At 42.5% G+C, this 22259-nt stretch overlaps 1 protein-coding gene across 26 annotated transcripts in view; it reads left to right on the top strand.

Annotated features, from left to right (window-relative positions):
• Positions 1-21684, top strand: part of ZNF169 (zinc finger protein 169) — a 60729-nt gene extending 39045 nt beyond the window's left edge. For 13 of the 26 annotated variants that reach the window (XM_082694207.1, XM_082694218.1, XM_082694213.1 and 10 more), the window contains one exon: positions 18206-21684. In XM_082694207.1, the coding sequence (XP_082550333.1) occupies positions 18206-19698 (1493 nt within the window). In that variant the 3' untranslated portion in view covers positions 19699-21684. Of the gene's footprint in view, positions 1-18202 lie in introns of all 26 variants that reach the window. The other 13 variants (XM_082694198.1, XM_082694219.1, XM_082694220.1 and 10 more) reach the window with 1 other exon arrangement.
• Positions 21685-22259: the final 575 nt, after the last annotated feature.

The raw sequence follows: 22259 nt of genomic DNA, 5'->3' as shown, positions 1-22259 counted from the left end.
CTCATTCCCTCATGTGGCATCTCTTTCCCAGCACCTTTTCTAGTTCGCTGATCTCCGCGTTCTTGGCTTTTGTTGGTTGACTCTGCATAGCGTTTGGCCTCTGACACAGAGTCTTCTGCCCCTGGGAGACACTGCTGTTTCTGTTCTTAACCTGGTAACTTCTTAGTGCATCAGTTCTACTCCATAAATCCCCGTAACCTTGTTTCTTTTATGATGGATTATTTAAGATTACACCAGGGTGTATAGAATTGTATGAGTGCCTGTGTGCCTTCCCTGTGGTCTCAGAGACAGACGTTACAGACCAGAAAACAGTCCCTGCCCCTTCCCTGGTTTGTCTTGCTCTCCACCCGCCCTGAGAATCCATTTTCCACATGAGCATTCTCATGTGCCTTGATCCTTTTTACCCCATCTGATGGGTTCCTTCAACCATATAGTGTTTGCATGTTCATAAATGTCTCTACACATAGTATTGCAATGTACACATCCTTCTGGAACATGCCTTTTTACTGTCTTTATGTGAGAATCATGTTAAAATGTGATTTAGTTTATACTTTTAAAAACTGTTACATTGATTCCATTATAATGAATATTTCTATTTTAATGCTGTTGAATTATCAGTTCCCTTCTTTTGAACATGTATTTCCAATATTTGGCTATTAAATAATGCTATATGTTCTTGTTATTTCCGTGGAAACAAGGGGAAGAGTTTCTCCAGGTGTGTATCTAGGAGCATAGCAGCTGGTTCTTAGGCATGGGTAGCCTGGAGGTTCTTGTTACACATCCTCACCAGGACTAGGTATTGTCAGACCTCATTTTCCAGTCATCTCTTCCTTTTGCAGTGAAACCTTAGAGGGGCTTTGCTTTTTCAGGGAGCAGGAGTATCTTTTCCTATGTTTGGTGATTTGTCTGCTCAGAGACTTTTCCTGCTTTTCATTTGGGCTGTTTCTGTTATGATTATATGAATCCCATATAAATTCAGGGAACATTCAGGTCTTTAATGCAGTGGGAATTAATTTTATGTGAATGTCTGGAGGTAAGAATAATTTTTTTTTTAGCTGACTTAGCTTTTTTATTCTTTTAATAGTCCTGGCATTTTATTTTGCTTCTAAATACAACCATATATCTGGACTTGTATTTCATAGCGAACTCAGGCTTTTTTTAAGGAGAACTAACTATTATATAAGCTATAATTTTGGCATAACAAAAATATGGTATAAGGTGTTACAGTATAATAGTTAAGAGATGATTATGAGGTATATTATCAAAATATATTAGACACACATATTTATGTATTTGAGAGAAAAAGCAAGTGAGCATGAGCAGGGGTGAAGGGGGGCAGAGAGAGAAGCAGACTCCCTGGTGAGCAGGGAGCCCAACACAGGGCTTGATCCCAGGACGCCGGGATCATGACCTGAGCCAAAGGTAGTTGCTTAACTGACTGAGCCACCTGGGGGCCCCTAGACTACACATATTTAAAGCACAAATTTATTGTTTTGACATATGTATGTAACTATGAAAACATTGCCACAATCCAAATGCCAAGCATACCTGTCACCCCAAAGTGTCCTTGTGCCTTATTATAATCCGTGTCTCCTTTCCCTCCCTGTCTTACCCTCCGTTCCTCCTCCTCCCCGTACCCGGCTGACCACTGATCTGCTTTCTATCATTTTACATGTGTTTACATTTTCTAGAATTAATATAAATTGAGTAATTCAGAATATATACCAGATTCTTTCACTCAACAGTTATTTTGAAGTTCATCCATAATGTTGTGTGAATTATAGTTCACTTCTTACTGCTGAATAGTGTTCCATTATATAATATCACTATTTATTTATTCATTTATTTATAACATCTTAATTATTTTTCAGTTTTTCTCACAATTTATTTAACCATTCACCTATTGAAAAACATTTGAGTAGTCTCCAGTTTTGATGAATACAAGTAAAATAAGTGTCAACATTCATTCCAAGTCTTTCATTTCTTTCGGATAAATACCTGGGACTGGAAAGGCTGGGTTGTAGGATACAGTATCTATTTAGTTTTTTACAGAACTAAAAAACTGTTTTCCAGAGGGGCTCTACCATTCACATTCCCCCTAGCAGGGTATGAGGGGTCCAGATGCTCCACATCTTTGTCAACTTCGTGTTATTATTTTAATTTTGGGCTTTCACAGAGCATTTGTGTTTTACTTGACGTTTACCTAGTGACTGATGATGTTGCTTATTTGCCATCTGTATATATATCTCTTGTGAAATGTCTTCTCAAATCTTTTCCCATTTAAAAACTTGGTTTCTTTTGGCACCCCAATAATCAGATATTTAACAAAGCCTTAACTGAGCCACCCAGGAGTCCCTGGACTCTTCTCTAGCACCCCCCCCCCCCCCCGCCCATCCTTTCGTGTCTCTCTTGATGCCAATACCAAATAATCTTGATTAATGTAGTCTTATAAGTTTGGAACTCAGACAGTATAATTCTCCAACATTTTCTCCCTTTCCATTTTGTCTTAATTATTCTAGATTCTTTGCATTACCATCTGGATTTCAGAATCAGCAATTTTCACCAAAAATCCTGCTGTGATTTTGATTTGTATTGAGTTAAATCTACCTCATTTTACAAATAACTTAATTTACATGTGATTAATATTTTATCACCCTATATGTGAATACAGTATATGTCCCCATTTTTAGTGGGACTTAATTTTTGTGAGCCTTGTTTTATAATTTTTAGTACACAGGTCCTATATATCTCTTGTCAGATTTGTTCCTCTGTAGTTCATATTTTCGATACTATTAATTAACCTATGTTAAAACTCAGTTTTTAGGGACACCTGGGTGGCTCAGTGGGTTAAGCCTCTGCCTTCGGCTCAGGTATTGATCCCAGTGTCCTGGGATCGAGCCCCACATTGGGCTCTCTGCTCAGCAGGGAGCCTGCTTCCCCCTCTCTCTCTGCCTGCCTCTCTGCCTGCTTGTGAACTCTGTCTCTCAAGTAAATAAATAAAATCTTAAGGAAAAAAAAAACTTTTTAATTGTTGAAAGTACAGAGAAATACAATTAACTTACAGATAATGATCTTATATCTAGTAAATTTGCAAAACTTACTTTTTAGCCCTCGTAGCTTTTTTGGTAAATCCTATAGCATTTTCTACATAGATGATCATATTATTTGTGAATAAGTTTTACTTCTTTACATTCTTTACATGTAAAGAAGTAAAATGTGCCTCATTGCACAGGCGAGACCATCCAGTGCAATGATGAATTTAAATAGTGAGCCTGGACACCCTTTCCTTGTTCCTGATCTTTTGGGGAATGCTTTCTCCTAAGTGTAAGTTTTATAGCTGCCCTTTATGAGCACAGAAAATTTCTATTCCTGGTTTGCGGAGAGTTTTTATTGGGAATGGATGTTGGATTTTGTGCAATGTTTTTTGGGCACTGTTTGAGGTGATCATATATGTGTTTTTTTTAGTCTTTCAATTTTTAAAGTTTTTAATTTTAGTTAACGTGCAGTATTATGTTAGTTTCAGGTGTACAATGTAGTGATTCAGCAATTCCCTACAACACCCTGTATTCATCTCAGTAAGTGCAGACATTTTTTCAATGGTTCAAATTTTATTTAAATTCTAGCAAGTTAACATGAGTGTTAATATTGTTTTCATCACTAACATAGAACACCAAGTGCTCATCACAAGTGCCCTCCTCAATCCCCACCACCCATTGAGCCCATTTCCCACCCTCTTCCCCTCTAGCAACCCTCAGCTTGTTCTCTATAATCAAGAGTCTCCTGTGGTTTGCTTCCCTTTTTTTTCCCCTTCCTCTCCTATGTCTGTCTATTTTGATTCTCAAATTCCATATATGGAGTGACATTTTTTTCTTATTAAACCAGCCTTTTGTTTTTAACACAATGCACTGACCTTATTCAGATTTCACCAGTTGTTTGTTTGTTTTTTTAAGATTTTATTTATTTGACAGAGATCACAGTAGGCAGAGAGGCAGGCAGAGAGAGAGAGGGAAGCAGGCTCCCTGCTCAGAAGAGAGCCCGATGCAGGGCTTGATTCCAGGGCCCCAAGGTCACGACCCGAGCTGAAGGCAGAGGCTTAACCCACTGAGCCACACAGGCGCTCAGATTTCACCAGTTTTATCTTCACTTTTGTGTATGTGTGTGGGGGATGTATGTTTCTTTAGTTCTGTGAAATTTTATTGCATGTACTTTCCTGTAACTGTCACTATATTCAGAGGTACAGAACAGCTGCGACACCGGGCTGCCTTGTGCTGCTCTTGTGTAGTCACAGTCAACCCCCCCACCCCCACCATCTCTCTCTTGCAACCACTAATCTGTTTTCCATCTCTGTAATTTTTGTCACTTCAAGAATGTTCGTAAAAGAAGTCTACACTTGGGATTGCCTTTTCAGTGTAGTTCTCTTGAGATCGATCCAAACTAAGCCTGTACCAATACTTCATTACTTTTCCTGCTGAGCAGTATTCCATAGTAGGAATGGACTCCGTTTGTTAAACCATTCAGCGTCTATTAAAGATGAAGGTGCTTTGAACATTTCTATACAGGTTTGTGTGTGAACATGGGTCTGATTTCTGGGATAAATGCTCAAGAGTTCAGTTGCTGAGTCATATGGTAAGTGTTTAGTTTTATTTAAAGAAAAAAAAGAAGTGCAATACTCATGGGCACACCATTTCAGTCCCCACTAGCAGTGTCTTGAGTAATCATTCCTCCCCCTTCCTGCCTGCATCTGGTGTCAGCACTGCTCTTTATTTTGCCCATTCTGACAGATTTCTAGCAATATCTCCTTGGTTAGTACCGTGATACGTTTAGTGTCAGCAGTTTCTCTCAGGGAGAGCTGGATAGCTGAGCCTATCTGAGTAAGAGCTCTGGATCAAGGCTTTACTCTTCTTGGAAAAGAGACTGGTATTTTCCCCACGGGTAGGTAAAGAGCATATAAGGCTGTGGTCATAGGTGGCTATGGCTGTCATTTTGTGAAGTCTTTCTGGCATGTCCTTGCATCTCTGTTCATTCTCCTTAGACACCCTTTATTCCTCAAGAGCGGGTGACAGGTGTGACGTGTCTTAAGATCTGATGTGACCACTCATTGAACCTGGCAAAGACAGTCTAACAAGTGAGAGGAATGGGACAGTCTCCTGGGTTGGCTCATGTGGGTGGCTGGCAGGCAGGGACCCAGGGACTCAGGTCTCAGATGTCCACCTAAGCATCTTCAGACACTACATTTTAAGAGGCATTCCCTAGCAGCTCATCTCAGCTAGTCAGGGCCGTGAAAGGTGGTTAACCCCAGGAGCAATGGGCAGATGCGTATCATTGCCTAGAGTACTGTATTTCTTGTATTTAAGTAGGATTTACTTACAGGAAATGTGAAATTTTGCATGAGTTGTACATGTCTACAACCCAAACTTTATCAAAAAACAGATTACTACCATCCCATATAGCTCCCTTCTGGCCGATCCCAGTAAACCCCCACCCTATCCCTCAGAGGTGTCACTGGTCTTGATTTTACCATAAATTAATTTTTCCCACTGTACAGTTTTGCATGAATGGAATCATAATACTCTTTACTGTAGGCTTCTTCCAGTACAGAGTTTCTGAGCTTCATCCATGCTGTTGCATACATCAGTATTCTGTTCCCTTTTAAAGCTCAGTGGCATCCCGTCAGATAAATATACAATTGTTTATCCGTTCCCCTTGGTAGATACCTTAATGGATTCTAGTCCTTAGTTATTGTGAAAAAGCAGTTATTAGTATTCTTATGCTAGGTATTTTGTTTTGGAAACCCATGTTTTCATTTCCTTTGGATAAATACCTAGAGTAAGGTTGGGTATTTTAGTTTCCTAGCATTGCTGTAACATATTACAACAAACTGAGAGACTTCAAAGAAATCTTTTCTCACAGTTCAGAAGCTGTAAGTTCAAAAATCAACCTCTTGGCCGGGTAGATTTATTCTGGAGGTTTTGAGGGAGATCTGTTCCTCACCTGTCTCCAGTTTCTGGTGGTTGCTGGCGATCCTTAGCATTTCTTGGCTTGTTGCTGTGTCACTCCAATCTGTGCCTTTGTGATCACACAGCCTTCTTCCTTCTATGTATCTCTGTCTCTTTGTAAGGATGCATTTGTTGAATTAAGACTCACCCTAACTTGGTATGACCTCATCTTAACTTGATCATATCTGTGAAGACCTGATATCAAAGTAAGTCCACATTCACGTGTTCATATAGACGTGAATTTTGGTGGGATACCATTCAACCTAATACACTGGGTCACATGGCTACAGTATATGCAGTTTTATGAGTATCCATTTCCCAAAGTGGCTGTACCATTTTTCACTTCCATGAACATATGAGAAGAGAATTCCCATTGTCTCGCATCCTCCAGACAGTTTTCGTCGTATCTGTGATGGGTGTTTAGTGCTATCTCATGGGGGCTTTAATTTCTATTTCGCTAATGGTTAAATGTTAAGCACTTTATGCTTTTTGATCATTCAAATATATATCATATACTTTACTTTGTAAAGTATCCATTCAGATCTTCTTCCAGTTGCCAGTTTAATTACATTTTTTTAAATTGTTGAGCTCTGGGAGTTCTTTATTAATTCTGGACACCAGTCCTTTGCCATATGTACATTTTGCAAAAATTTTCTTAGACTGAAGCTTTTCTGTTCTTTCTTTAATAGTTACTTTTGATTGGTAGATGTTTGGAGGAAGTCTGATTTTTCTTTTAAATTTTTATTGTCATGAAGATAATCTGGATTTTCTAAATGCTATACAGTTTTAGCTTTTACATTTAAGTTTATGGTCCATCTTGAAGTAACTTTTGTGTATGGTGTGAGGCAGGGATCAAGGTTTTTCTCATTCATATGGATATCATTTGTTGAAAAGACTTACCTTCCCCTCCTTAAACTGGATAAGTGTGGGTCTGTTTTACACTTTCAGTTATATTTCTTCCATTAACAGGCCTGTCCTTAACCACACTGTCTATATTACTGTAGGACCATCAGAAGTCTTGAAGTCAGGGGCGCCTGGGTGGCTCAGTGGGTTAAGCCGCTGCCTTCAGCTCAGGACATGATCTCGGGGTCCTGGGATCGAGTCCCACATCGGGCTCTCTGCTCAGCAGAGGGCCTGCTTCCCTTCCTCTCTCTCTGCCTGCCTCTCTGCCTACTTGTGATCTCTGTCAAATAAATAAATAAAATCTTTGGGGGAAAAAAAAAGTCTTGAAGTCAGGTAGTATATCTCCTCCCTAAGTCAGGTAGTGTAAGCTTTTCTTTCTTTCTTTCTTTCTTATTTATTTATTTATTCATATTTATTTATTTATTTGACAGACAGAGATCACAAGTAGGCAGAAAGGCCGGCAAAGAGAGGGGGGAAGCAGGCTCCCTGTTGAGTAGAGAGCCCAACACGGGGCTTGATGCCAGGACCCCAGGATTCTGGGATCATGACCTGAGTCAAAGGCAGAGGCTTAACCCACTGAGCCACCTAGGTGCCCCAAGTCTTTCTTTTTAAAGATTGTTTTGGGGGCACCTGGGTGGCTCAGTGGGTTAAGCCTCTGACTTCGGCTCATGTCATGATCTCAGAGTCTTGGGATCAAGTCCCACATCGGGCTCCCTGCTCAGCAGAGAGCATGCTTCCCCCCCACCCCGCCCCAGCTTGCCTCTCTGCCTACTTGTGATCTCTGTCTGTCAAATAAATAAATAAAATCTTTTTTTTTTTTTTTTTTTAAGATTGCTTTGGGTATGGGGCGCCTGGGTGGCTCAGTTGGTTGGACGACTGCCTTCGGCTCAGGTCATGATCCCGGAGTCCCGGGATCGAGTCCCACATCGGGCTCCCAGCTCCATGGGGAGTCTGCTTCTCCCTCTGACCTTCTCCTCGCTCATGCTCTCTCTCACTGTCTCTCTCTCAAATAAATAAATAAAATCTTTAAAAAAAAAAAAAAAAAAAAAAAAAGATTGCTTTGGGTAGTGTAGGTTCTCTGTATTTACACTTAAATTTTAGGATCACCTTCTCAAAAAAAAGGGGGGGGAATGGAAAGAGGGGAAAGGAGGGAGGGAGGAAGGGGGTGAAGGAAAGAAGGAGAAATAACGAAGCCCTGGAGAGTCTTTACTATTAAATTTTTAGTGTACCTATAGGTCCCTTAAATCTTATGAAGTCTTATAACCCACTCTATAGTTCTTTCAAAATTCTATTCTAGCAAAATAAAAATGTGTGTACTAACAAAGGGCATTTCTAGCCTGAAGTGCTTATATTAGAAGAGAAGAAACCTCTAGGATCAGTGACTTAAGCTTTTTACTTGAGATGACTGGAGGCATATTATGAAAGTTGTCCGATTTCCAGGGATTAATTATGATTAACGTTGAAAATCTCCCTTTTACTTGTGGGCCAATGTCTCAGAATTCTGAAACTTTTTAAAAAACAGTGAATGCCTGGCATGCATTCTTTCAAGGGCCAATGTCTAAGACCATTCACTTAGCCCACAGCTATATTTTTCATTCCTTGACTGTAGCTGCAGAAGGAAATTTTTCTTTAAGGAACCATTAGGCATTGATTTTTCTCTTTCCTGTGTAAAGTTTTTAGTTCATTTACAATTACTAAAGTATTTACTGGTCTTAAAAGTCAACTAGCATAAGAGCAGTTGGAGATTTTAACAGTTTAGAAACTGCTTAATTTTCTTTTACATCCGTAAAAAATTTGTGATTAACAATATTCTGTTGGTACAATTTTATTTTTTATGCTTATTTTTTAGAGAGGGAGAGAGAGAGAAAAAAAGATAGGGGTGGGAGAGGGGCAGGCCTGATGCAGGGCTTGATCTCAAAACCCTGAAATCATGACCTGAGTTGGCCACTTAACCAACTGAGTCACCCAGGCACCCCTGTAAAATTTTATTTTTCTTTTATTCCACAACTTCTGCATGTTTCAGCGCATGTTAAATTTTAGATTCCCAAAGTGAACACTGTAATTCTAAATAACTTTCAGTTAAAATTTTCCACATTACTAGATAGACACAAAAGTTGTGATGGGGCGCCTGGGTGGCTCACAGGGTTAATTAAGCCTCTGCCCTCAGCTCAGGTCATGATCCCAGGGTCCTGGGATTGAGTTCCATATAGGGCTCTCTGCTCAGCAGGGAGCCTGATTCCCTCCTCTCTCTGCCTGCCTATCTGCCTACTTGAGATTTCTGTCAAATAAATAAAATCTTAAAAAAAAAAAGTTGTAATGAATGAAGCTATGGTTTCCATAGTATGATGCTAACTGTATTTAAATCAGCCACCATATTTAATAGGGAAGACACACAGAAGTGCTTCCTCCACACTGGAAGGCTTGCTTATACCCTCCACAGTGGGGGTACAAGCAATCCAAGGAGAAAGCAGACAGAACACTCTGGTTAGTTACTCCGTCCCTTTCTCATGGGGAAGAAAATCACTAAAGAAATCTGTGGTAAGTCACAAATTTATTTATTTAAATTCCATTTAGTTAGCATAGTGTTATATTAGTTTCAGGTGTACAATCAGGTGATTAAGTAATTTCATATATCACCCTGTGCTCATCACAGGTGCCCTCCTTAATCCCCATCACCAATTTAACACCATCCCCCACTCACCTGCCCTGTGGTCACTGTCAGTTTGTTCTCTGTAGTTAAGAGTCTGTTTCTTGGTTTCTCTTTTTCTCCTTTGCTCATTTGTTTTATCAAATTCCACAAATGAGTGACATCACGTTGGTATTTGTCTTGTTCTGCCATATTTCTCTTGGCATTATACTCTAGCTCCATCTGTGTCATTGCAAATGAAGACTATCCCATTGTCTGTATGTATGTGTGTATACACATATAATATCATATATATATACATATAACATCATATATAAAATATGTGTGTGTGTGTATATATATGACATAATGTACACACACACATAATCATCTTCCCTATCCATTCATCTATCAATGAACACCTGGGCTGTTTCCATAATTTTGCTGTTGTCAAGAATGCTGCTATATAAATGGTGAAGTACATGTATCCCTCTGAATCAGTATTTTTTTAATTCTTTGGGTAAATACCTATTGGTGCAATTGCATATGGTATTTCTATATTTCAATTTTGAGGGGCTTCCATGCTGTTTTCCACAGTGGCCGCACCGGTTTGCGTTCCCGCCAAACAGCGCCAGAGGGTTGTTTCCTTTTTCTCTCCATCCCCGCCAATGCCTGTTGCTTCTTGGGTTTTGATTTTAGCCACTCTGACAGGTGTGAGGTGACACCTCATCCTGGTTTTGATTTGCATTTCCCTGATTATCAGTGATGCTGAGCATCTTTGCAGGTCTTTTGGCCATCTGGATTTCTTCTTTGGATTAGTGTCTATTCATGTCTTCTGCCCATTTTTAATTGGATTGTTTTTTGGATTTTGAATTTTGTAAGTTCTTTATATATTTTGGATACCAACCCTTTATTGCATAGGTCACTTGCCAATATATATACCCATTCAGTAGGTTGCCTTTTAGTTTTTTTTATTGTTTCCTTTGCTGTGCAGAAGCTTTTTATTTTGATGTTGTCCCAATAATTTATTTTTTGTGTCCCTAGCTTCAGGAGACATATCTAGAAAAAATGTTGCTACAGCTGATGTCAGAGACGTCACTGCCTGTATGGTCTTTTAGGTTTTTTTTTTTTAATGGTTTGGGGTTTCACATTTAGGTCTTTAATCCATTCTGGGTTTATTTTTATGTATGGTGTAAGAAAGTCATCTAATTTCATTCTTCTGCATGTAGCTGACCAGTTTTCCCCACTGTTTGTTAAGAGAATAGTCTCTTTGTATAGTCTTCCCTGCTTTATCAAAGATTAACTGGCCATATAACTGTGGGTTTATTTCTGGGTTCTGTGTTCAATTTCATTGATCTATGTGTCTGTTTCTGTGCCAGTACCACACTGTTTTGATTACCACAACTTTTGTAATATAATTTATATATATTACATATATATATGTGCATATAATATGTATACATATATATATACGTGTGTGTGTGTGTGTAATGTATAATAAAACTTCAAGTCTGGAATTGTGATAACTCCAACTTTTTCTTTTGCAAAACTGCTTTGTCAGTTTGGGGTCTCTTGTGGTGCCATATAAATTTTAGGATTATTCTAGTTCTGTGAAAAATGCTGTTGGTATTTGATAGGGATTGCCTTAAATGTATAGACATCTTAACAATATTTGTTCTTTTTTTTTTTTAAATAAATTTTATTAAGAAAGTAGTTTGAGGGATTTTTTTCCTTTATGTCATTTAAAAATGATAATATGTTTCTATAAATTTGACTAAAATATAAGAATTTTATTTTTTGGTTTTTTTAAAGTTTTTATTTAAATTCCAGTTAGCTAACATACAGTGTAATATTAGCTTCAGGTGTTCAGTACAGTGATTCACCACTTCCATACAAAACCCACTGTTCATCACAAGTGCATTCCTTAATCCCCATTACCATTTTAACCCACACCACCTCCCCCTTCCTTCATGGCAACCATCAGTTTGTTCTCCATGGTTAAGAGTCTGTTTCTTGGGGGTGCCTGGGTGGCTCAGTGGGTTAAAGCCTCTGCCTTCGGCTGAGGTCATGATCTCAGGGTCCTGGGATCGAGTCCCGCATCGGGCTCTCTGCTCAGCGGGGAGCCTGCTTCCTCCTCTCTCTGCCTGCCTCTGCCTACTTGTGATCTCTGTCAGATAAATAAAATCTTAAGAAGTCTGTTTCTTGGCTTGTGCCTCTCACTCTTTTTTTCTTTTCCTTTTGTTTATTTGTTTTGTCTCCTAAATCCCACATACGAGTGAAATCATGGTATTTGCCTTTCTCTGACTTACTTTACTTAGCCTATTATCCTCTACTCCATCCACATTGTCACAAATGGCAAGATATCATTCCTTTTCATGGTTGAGTAATATCCCATTGTATGTATATGTGTGTGTGTATACCAAAATTTTCTTATCCATTCATCAATCAGTGGACATGGGCTGTTTCCATAATTTGGATATTGTAGATAATGTTGCTGTAAACATAAGGGGGCATGTTTCCCTTTGAATTAGTATGTTTTCATTTTTTTAAAGATTTTTATTTAGTTGAAAGAGAGAGACCACACAAGCAGGGAGGGGCAGAGCAGGAGGGAGAAAGAATCTGACATACACTCCGCACTGAGCATGGAACCCAACATGGGGCTCGATCCCATGACCATGAGATCATCACCTGAGCTGAAGCCAAGACTCCGATGTTTAACCAACTGAACCACCCAGGTGCTCCTGTATCTTTATTCTTTGGGTAAATATCCGGTAGTGCACTTACTGGGTCATAGAGTAGTTCTATTTTTAACTTTTTGAGGAAATTCCATAATATTTTCCAGAGTGGCTGCAACAGATTTCATTCCCATCAACAGTGAAAGAGGTTTTCTTTTTTCCACATCCTGCCCAACACCTGCTATTTCTTGTGTTGTTGACTTTAACCATTCTGACACATGTGTGGTGATATCTCATTGTAATTTTGATTTGCTTTTCCCTGATGACCAGTGATGTTGAGTATCTTTTCATGTGTCCATTGGTCATTTGTATCTCTTCTTTAGAATAATGTCTATTCATGTCTTCTGCTCATTTTTAAGTTGGATTATTCATTTTTGGGGTGTTGAGTTTTAAAAGTTCTTTATATATTTTGGATACTAACCCTTTATCATATATATTATATGCAAATATCTCCTTATGTTCATAGTTCAGTAATCCTTAGAATGACAATCCTTCTATGGAAAATATCATTTTAAAATTCCTCTACCTAAAATAATATTTGTTCTTCTGATCTAGGAGCACAGAAATGTTTTCCGATTTCCTTGTATTGTTTTCATTATCTTTCATTGGTATTTTAAAGTTTTCACAGTACAGGCCTTTCATCTCTTTGGTTAGGTTTATTTCTAGATATCTTATTATTTTGGGAGCAATTATAAATGGAATTTTCTTAATTTCTCTTTCTGCTGCCTTATTATTGGCATATAGGAATGCAACAGATTTCTCCACACTGATATTGTATCCTGCAACTTTACTGAATTTGTTTATCGTTCTAGTAGCTTACTAGTAGAGTCCTTAAGATTTTCTGTTAACCAATTTGGATTCCTTTTATTTCTCTATATTGTCTACTTGCTGTGGCAATTAGAGTGGACATCCTTGTCTTATTCCCAGTCTTAGGGGGAAAGCAGTCCCAGGACTCTGGGATCATAACCTGAGCCAAAGAGATGCTTAACTGAGCCACCCAGGTACCCCAAGGTTAATTATTCTTTAAATCTTGGGTAGGGGGTACCCAAGAGGCTAAGTTGGCTAAGCAGTCCACCCAGGCATCCCAAGGTTAATTATTCTTTTTAAATCTTGGTAGAGGGGTACCCAAGAGGCTGAGTTGGCTAAGCATCTTCCTTCAGCTGAGGTCTTGATCTCAGGGTCCTGGGATCAAGCCCCACATAAGGGTCCCTGCTCAGCAGGGAGTCTGCTTCTCCCTCTCCCTCTGTGCTCTCTGTCTCAAATAATCTTTTCTCTTTATTAAAGATTTATTTATTTGACAAAGATCACAAGTAGGCAGAGAGAGAGGAGGAAGCAGGCTCCCCTCAGAGCAGAGAGCCCAATTTGGGGCTCGATCCCAGGGCCCTGGGATCATGACCTGAGGGAGGGCAAAGGCTTTAATCCACTGCACCATCCAGGTGCCGCTAAATTAAATAATTTTAAAATCTTTGGTAGAATTCACCAGTGAAGCTGTCTGATCCTGGACTCTTGTTTGTTGGAAGTTTTTTGGTTACTGATTCAATCTTGCTGCTAATTGGCTAAGTATTTATCCATTTCTTCTATATTGTCTAATTTGTTGGCATATCGTTTTTCATAATATTCTCTTAACAACTGTATTTCTGTGATGTTGGTTGTTATTTCTCATGTTTCATTTCTAATTTTGAGTTTGTTTTGTTTTTTGATGAGTCTGACAAGGGTTTGTCAATTTTCTTGATGTTTTCAAGGAACCAGCTCCTGGTTTCATTGTTTTGTGTGTTTTGTTTTTTTGTTTCTCTATTGTTTACTTCTGTTCTTTTATTTCCTTCCCTCTGCTGGTTTTGGGTGGCATTTTGTTCTTTTTCTAGCTCTAGTAAGGTTAGGTTGTTTGAGATTTTTCTTACTACTTCAAGTAGGCCTGTATCGCATATACTTCCCTCTTACAACAGTTTTTGCTGCATTCCCAAAGGTTTTGGACCATTGTGTTTTCATTTGTTTCCATGTACTTTTTGATTTATTCTTTGATTTCTCAGTTGACCCACTCATTGTTTAGTAGCATGTTATTTAACCTCATGTATTTATGGTCTTTCCAGATTTTTTCTTATGGTGGATTTCTAGTTTCATAGTGTTATGGTCAGAAAAGATGCATGGTATGCATCAGTCTTTAATTTCTTGAGGCTTGTTTTGTGGCCTAATATGTGATCTGTTCTGGAGAATGTTCCATGTGCACTTGAAAAGAATGTGTATTGGGGCGCCTGCGTGGCTCAGTGGGTTAAGCCGCTGCCTTCGGCTCAGGTCATGATCTCGGGGTCCTGGGATCGAGCCCCACATCGGGCTCTCTGCTCAGCAGGGAGCCTGCTTCCCTCTCTCTCTCTCTGCCTGCCTCTCCATCGACTTGTGATTTCTCTCTGTCAAATAAATAAATAAAATCTTTAAAAAAAAGAAAAAAGAAAAGAATGTGTATTCTGCTTTAGAATGGAGTGTTCTGAATATATCTGTTAAATCCCTCTGTTCCCATGTGCCAATGAAAGCCACTCTTGTTGCTTTTGTTTGATCTGTCCATTGATGTAAATGGTGTGTTTAAGTCCCCTATGATTATTGTATTACTATCAAATAGTTCCTTTATGTTTGCTCCTAACCGTATTACATATTATAGTGCTGCCATGTTGGGGTTCATAACCATTTATAATTGTTCTATCTTCTTGTTGGACTGCCTCCTTTATTATTATATAGTATTCTTCTTTGTCTCTTTTTATAGACTTTTATAATCTATTTTGTCTGACATAAGTACTGCTACCCTACCCCAGCTTTCTTTTGATGTCCATTTGCATGATCTCCTTCCCCTCACTTTCAATCTTCATGTGTCTTTCTGATTTCTTTTTTTAAGATTTTATTTGTTTAACAGAGATCACAAGTAGGCAGAGAGGTGGGGGGAGCAGGCTCCCTGCCGAGCAGAAGGCCTGATGCAGGGCTTGATCCCAGGACCCTGGGCTCATGACCTGAGCCAAAGGCAGAGGTTTTAACCCACTGAGACACTCAGGCACCCCTGATTCTTCTTTTTTTTCACGGTTTGTTGGTTTTCTTTAGCAATGTAGTTAGATTCTTTGTTTTATCTATTACTGTTTTTTGATTCGTGTTTACCATAGTATGTTCTGCACACAGCAGTCTATTTTAAGCTGATGGTCACTCAGCGTCGCCTTCATTCTTTACTCCTCCCCTCCCCCCATGTTTTAGGTATATGGTGTCCTAGTTTACATCTTTTTATTTTATGGATCCCTTGACTGACTCTTACAGAAATACTTTCACTGCTTCTGTTTTTGGCTTTTCACTCTTATTTTCTTTCCATTCCACGGAACGTGTTCCCTTCTACAGCTGGTTTAGTGGTTGTAGACTACTGTAGTTTTTGTCTGCGAAACTCTCTCACCTATTCTAAATGATGGCTTTGCCGGATATAAAGTATTCTTGGCTGCATATGTTTCCCTTTCAGCACTTTGAATATATCATGCCACTCTCTTCTGGCCTGCAAAGTCTGCTAGCCTTATGGGGTTTCCCTGTGTATGTAGGTCGTTTTTTTTTTGAAGCGGCCTTATAATTCTTTACTACCATGTCTTGTCATTTTAATTACTTATGTGTCTTGATGTTAATTTTGATTTTGTTGGGGGATCTCTGTGCCTCCTGAATCTGAATTTCTTTTTCCCTTCCCAGATTTGGGAAATTCTTAGCTGTAATTTCTTCTCCTCCCCACTTTGTCATCTTCTGGGATCCCTATATAGATGCAAATGTTACTATGTTTTTGTTTTTAAGATTTTATTTATTTGACAGAGATCACAAGTAAGTAGCAGGCTCTCCACTGAGCATTGAGCCCAATGTGGGGCTCAATCCCAGGACCTTGGGATCATGACCTGAGCTGAAGGCAGAGGCTTAATTAACCCACTAAGCCACTCATGCGCCCAAATGTTACTATGCTTGATGGAGTCACTGAGGTCCCTAGTCTGTTCTCTGTGCAGTGTTTCTCATCTGCTTAGTCGGACTGCTTTATATTACTCCATCTCCAGGTCACGGATACATCTTCTCCTTCCTGTAGCCTAGTTATTCCATCCGCTGCATTTCTAGTTTCACTTATTGAGTTCTCATCTCTGATATGTTATCTCTGTGTGAAGGGTCTCACTGGTCTCTTTTTTCTTGAGTCCACTAAGTATCTTTATAATCATTACTTCAAATTGTCTTTCAGGCTACTACTTAGAGCTTAGTTTTACTTAGCCCTCCTGCTGTGTTTCTGTCATGGTCTTTCCTTTGGGACATAGTCCTCAGCCTCAGTTTGTCTAACTCTGTTTCAGCTGTATCTCCTCTAGAAAGTAGTGGTTCTATGAAGAAGAGGTCCTGTAGTGCCCATGCAGTGTTCCCTGTTCACCAGGACCTGGGGCTTCAGAAGTATTTCCTATGTGTGTTGCCTGCATCTTGCTATTGTCTGAGTAGCTTTTCCTTTCTGTCTTCTGCACTGACTCTGCCTGTTGTAGGCTGTGCTTGCTATCTATGGTGTGAGGGAGACCTAGGCAGATCGGCTCTGAAGGAGAGTGACCATAGGAGAGCTCAGTGGTAGGGTGATGGTGTTAACAAAATCTTCATTGAGTCGCTAGGCCAGATTCCCCAAAGGGTGGTAATTGGCCAGGGACATGGCGTATAGTAGCAGCCGTGGCCAACAATGGACGTTTGGCAGCTGGGGGCCTATGGTGCCTGGACATGGCAATGCACAGTGGCAGCAGAATTTGCACTGGGCCACTAGTCCTAGGCCAGTCCCCCACAAAATGCAGCAGCTTGGTGTGTGCAGCCACAGGGCAGGGCATGCATGAACTGCTAATCCTAATCCAGATTCCTTTGAAGATATGCAGTGGCCACAGAAGCACAGCACACAGGACGTTAACAGAATGTTTGCTAAGCCCAGGCCTGAGGCTGGCAGGCTTGGCACGGGCAATCCTCAGGAGAATACATGGGTGCGGTACGCTGCTAGCAGGTGAGGTTAGGTAGCCTGTGTCCCCGCAGCCCTCCTCCCCACAGGTTGCCCTCGCTTTATGCTGGGGAACGGGGGAGGAGAATGGCACCTGTCTGCCTCTTTGGTCCCAGAAAGCCCCCCCGCCGCCACCCCCCTCACTCTGAAATCAGTTTGAACAGATCTCTCTCTTGTGCAAGCTTTCACTTCTATGTTGCCTCTCCTTGGGCTTCTGGCACTTTAGGGTTAGGCCCTGGCTATCCCTGGCCTAGCACTGAAGTGGCTGACTTTTAAACTCCGGGCTCCAAATCCAGCGCTTATACAAACTCACTGAATTCAGCCTCTCTGGTTTTCAAGGCCAGACATTCTGGGAATTTGCTTGCTCTCTGTGGGCTCCATGCTGCTTTCTCCTTTCCATGACCACAGCTTCATCCTTCAGGCAGCTTCCAGCCACTGTTTCTGTCCTTCAGAACCTCTCAAAGGTGAGTCGCGGAGTTCTGCCAGTCTTCAGGTCCTTCTCGTTTACAGACTCGGTATGAGTGACAGCAGTTGTAACCATGGGACCAGGTGAGCTCAGGGTCCTCTCACTCTGCCATCTTGCACTGCTGCCCCCGAGTCACATGGTTTCTCAGTGGAAGCATATATTTGTGGATAATGTTCGCATCAGCTTTGATGACTCACTGGCTTGGAGAACCATATTGGAGGGGAAATGTGTAACTCTAATGGCGGCAGTTTGTAGTGGGGAGACTGCCTTGATGCTTTCTCGCTGGGCTGGTGTTTGGAGCTGGCTCATCATGTGTGTCTTCTGTGTTGCGATAAGGAATGTGGCAGCGAGGGATGGAATGTAGGTGGGCAGAAGAAGCCTTGGTTGTGGGAACAGCGAGGAATGAACATTGGGTCGGTGGAAGCCACCATTCACAAAGCACCTGTGGTGATTCTGACCAACATTTTTTCTCTCCAGCAGAACCAGGGACCGAATGCCAGCCATATGGCCATTCCTGCCCGCTGACCTTTTCCAGCACACAGTTCCTCGAACAGTATGTGCTGTGCGGCCACCTTCCTCCGATCGTCCGCAGCTCATACGCAGGGAGCCCCATCCCAATGGAAGCTCGGGCCTGCTCAAGTGAACAAGCAGACGATGGAGACACAGAAGGGAGACTTCACCTGAGTGGGGTTTCCAGGGTGCTCTTCAGACCCTCTCAGGGCCAGCCGGCAGACTGGGTGGAAGGCAACAGAGCAGGGCATCCTGAGGAGGCAGGCCTCTCAGCATCTGAAGCAGCCACGTGTGGAAAATACAGACTGGGGTTTGATACCAAATCTAACTTCTTGAGCCTCCAAAAGGACCATGTATGCCCTGACTGTGGCAGAAGCTTCTGTCAGAAGTCAGACCTCACCAAGCACCAGAGGACACACTCAGGGGAGAAGCCTTACAGCTGCAGGGAGTGTAGGCGAGGTTTCGGCCGCAAATCCTCCCTCACCATCCACCAGAGGAAACACTCAGGGGAGAAGCCTTACGTGTGCCGGGAGTGTGGGCGCCACTTCAGGTACACATCCTCACTCACCAACCACAAAAGGATACACTCCGGGGAGAGGCCCTTCGAATGTCAGGAATGCGGGCGAGGCTTTCGCCAAAAGATCGCCCTCATCCTGCATCAGAGGACACACTTGGAGGAGAAGCCCTTTGTGTGTCCTGAATGTGGCAGAGGCTTCTGCCAGAAGGCGTCGCTCCTCCAACACCGCAGCTCGCATTCGGGCGAAAGGCCCTTCTTGTGCCTCGAGTGTGGGCGAGGCTTCAGGCAGCAGGCGCTGCTCCTCAGTCACCAAGTCACACACTCAGGGGAGAAGCCTTATGTCTGTGCTGAGTGTGGCCACAGCTTTCGCCAGAAGGTCACCCTTGTCAGACACCAGAGGACGCACACGGGGGAGAAGCCTTACCTGTGTCCGGAGTGTGGGCGTGGCTTTAGCCAGAAGGTGTCCCTCCTGGGACACCAGAGGACGCACACAGGGGAGAGGCCTTACCTTTGCCCAGAGTGTGGCCGTGGCTTTGGTCAGAAGGTCACCCTCATCAGACACCAGAGGACACACACAGGGGAGAAGCCTTACCTGTGCCCAGAGTGTGGGCGCACCTTTGGCTTCAAGTCACTCCTTACCAGACACCAGAGGACGCACTTAGAGGAGGCAGCTGATGTGTACGGAGTATGTGAGCAAGGACTTGGCCAGAAGTCCCACTTCACCTCTGACCCGAGGTCACACTCGGGGAAGCCATGTGTGTGCAGTGAGTGTGGACGAGGCTTCGGCTTCAGGTCGGCCCTCATCAGACACCAGCGCACTCACTCAGGAGAGAAGCCGTATGTATGTAGAGAGTGTGGCCGAGGCTTTAGCCAGAAGTCTCACCTTCACAGACACAGGAGGACCAAGTCTGGCCACCGCCTCCCACCTCCAGGGCTGCTCTCCTGACCTTCCCTTTCCTTAGGAGTGGCAGAAAACACCAGGAAATGTTCCTCAAATGCAGTGGAGGAAAAAAACATGTTCTTTCAGTGATTGGAAGATACCTGATTTATGGTTTATTTTCCATGCTAGCCATGTTTTAATTTGCTAGGGCGGCCATAACAAAACACCACAAACTTGTTGGCTAAAGAACAACTCTCTCACAGTTCTTGGGACTGAAATCCAAGATCAGAGGATGCACTTTGGTTTCCACTGAAGCCTCGCTCCTCAGCTGGCAGATGCCTGCATCCTTACAGTGTCCTCTCCTGGCCTTTGTACGTGCGCTTCTTCTACGAACCACAGCCTTACTGGGTTAGGGCCCCCCCTCTATCACCAAATAAGGTCACACTTAGGGTTCTGGCTTCAACATATGAATTTGGAATATTTCAGCCCATAGGTCAGCCTCCTGAACCCCCAAAACTCATGTTCTTAACAGCTCCCAAAGTGTTGACCAATTCCAGTAATGAGTCTGTCCAAAATCTCATGTAAATCAAATGTGGGTGAGGCAAGGGGTACATTTCATCCTGAGGCAATGTTCCTCTCCAGCCGTGAACCGGACAAGTTACCACAGATGGAGAACTGCATTTCCTTAACACAGGGGGAAACAAGATTGATGGGTCCTAAGCAGGTCTGTGACCAGCAAGCAAACTCTATTAGGTTTTAAGGCTTGAGAATAATGGCTGGTAAGATACTTCGCCCTCTAGTCCTGCTGGGGTGGTGGCAGCAGTGCGCAGCGCCCTGATGCCATGAAGGCATTCACCCTCCAGGTCCACCATGGGAATGGCAGACCAACTGCTTTCTTTCACCGTTGGGGTCACCATTTCCTCCTCTTGGTGGGTAGCACCAGAGAAGTCTCACAGCTGGCCTTTGCTCTGTCCTGTCTGTACCATTCTTAGTTCAACTGAGCATCAAATGACTGTCCATTGGTGTTCTCTCCAGAGCAGGCTTTCTCATTTTCACAATATGGATAGGCTAAGAATTCTCTAAATCTTCAAGTTGTGGCTTCTGTTTGCTAAACAGTTCCTTCAGTTTACCTCCCTCCTCATGTATTTCTATGAGGAGCAATGAGAAACAGGAATACCTTTCAACACCTGCTTAGAAATATCCTCAGCCAAGCCACATAAGATTTCAACCCTCCACTGCACACTGGAACACAATCCATCGATATTCTTTGGTGCTTTATAATCAGGATTCCCTTTAGTTTCTAGTAATGTTCCACATTTCTGTCTGAGGCCCCAGCAGAATCCCTTCTAATTCCTCTGTTCCTACCATAGCCTTCTTGAAGCAACCCTGGCTTTCTCCAGCAAGCACATCAAAACACTTCCTCTATCCATGACCAGTTCCCAACCCCCCTCCGTAGTTTTTCACGTTTAGAACAGCACACCACTCAGTACCAAAGCTGTATTCTTTTGCCAGGGCTGCCGTAACAAAACCAGAGACTGGAATTCCAAGACCACTTTGACCTACCGAACCTTGCCAACTGGCTGGCAGGTGGTGCCTTCTCATGTGGCTGTTCCCTCGCATGTGTGCCAGAGAGCACGTGAGCTCTGGTGTCCCTTACTCCACCCCTACAACATCATTTAACTTTCGGTACTTCCTTAGGTCCTGTACTCAAATACTGTCACATTAGGAAAGGGCTTCAGCATGGACTTTTGGGGGAAAATTCCATTCATAACACCTGCCCTCCGGACACCCCCCAAATTCCTGCCTGGCCCTCGACCCCTGCCATAAATCTGATCTTTCCTTTCCCAGGAGTGTGAAGCTAGCAGGAAGCACGGGAAAGTGCTGCACTTCCCTGAAGTGGAACGCAAGCAGCATGCTGGTTCTCTCAGGGGCCAGGGGTATGTGTGTGTTTGGCAGGGGTAGAGGGGTTGGGGGGGAGCTGGGCATACCTGCTTTCTAAGCCCTCCTCCACACCCAGGTCTGTTTAATAAACTGCTTCCGTATAAAGCTAAACCCTGATCAAACACCTCATTCAGCTATCAAGAATCCCATGGTCCTGAACTTCAGGAGACATGGAAGGTCACATTTGCTTGTTCTGGACTCTGACCCTGTGTGTGGGAAGGGCCGTCATCATCACCCTTTCTTAGGTCCTCCAACAGTGCCATTGAGGCACCCCCTCTTCCTGCACCCCCAGTCCTGCATCCTGTTAGCCACACCCATGTACCAGTCCTGCAGCCTGAGGACTTGGGGCCTTTGCTCTGTCCTGTCTGTACCATTCTTAGTTCAACTGAGCATCAAATGACTGTCCATTGGTGTTCTCTCCAGAGCAGTCCTCTGGACTAGTCCTCCAGTCAGGGACTAAAGGAGCCAGAGCACCTGTTTTTATATCCAGCCCAAGGTATTGTCCCTTTAGCCTGCCTCTTGCTCTTGAATCCCCAGAGCCTGACAAGTGCCCAGCCCAGGACAGGCCTTGTCCCTTTGCTTTGGGCACAGAATGGTCCCCACAATGTCCTTTTTCCCAGGCCCAGAGGCTTTACTGGCTTAAAATCCAGAGGCAATAAAAGATACACAAAAAATAAAAACCCCCA

The sequence above is a fragment of the Mustela nivalis genome (genome assembly GCF_964662115.1).
Source record: "Mustela nivalis genome assembly, chromosome: 13".
Classification (NCBI taxonomy): domain Eukaryota; kingdom Metazoa; phylum Chordata; class Mammalia; order Carnivora; family Mustelidae; genus Mustela; species Mustela nivalis.
The sequence above is the reverse complement of the archived record's forward strand: the minus strand, read 5'-3'. Positions and strand labels throughout refer to the sequence as shown.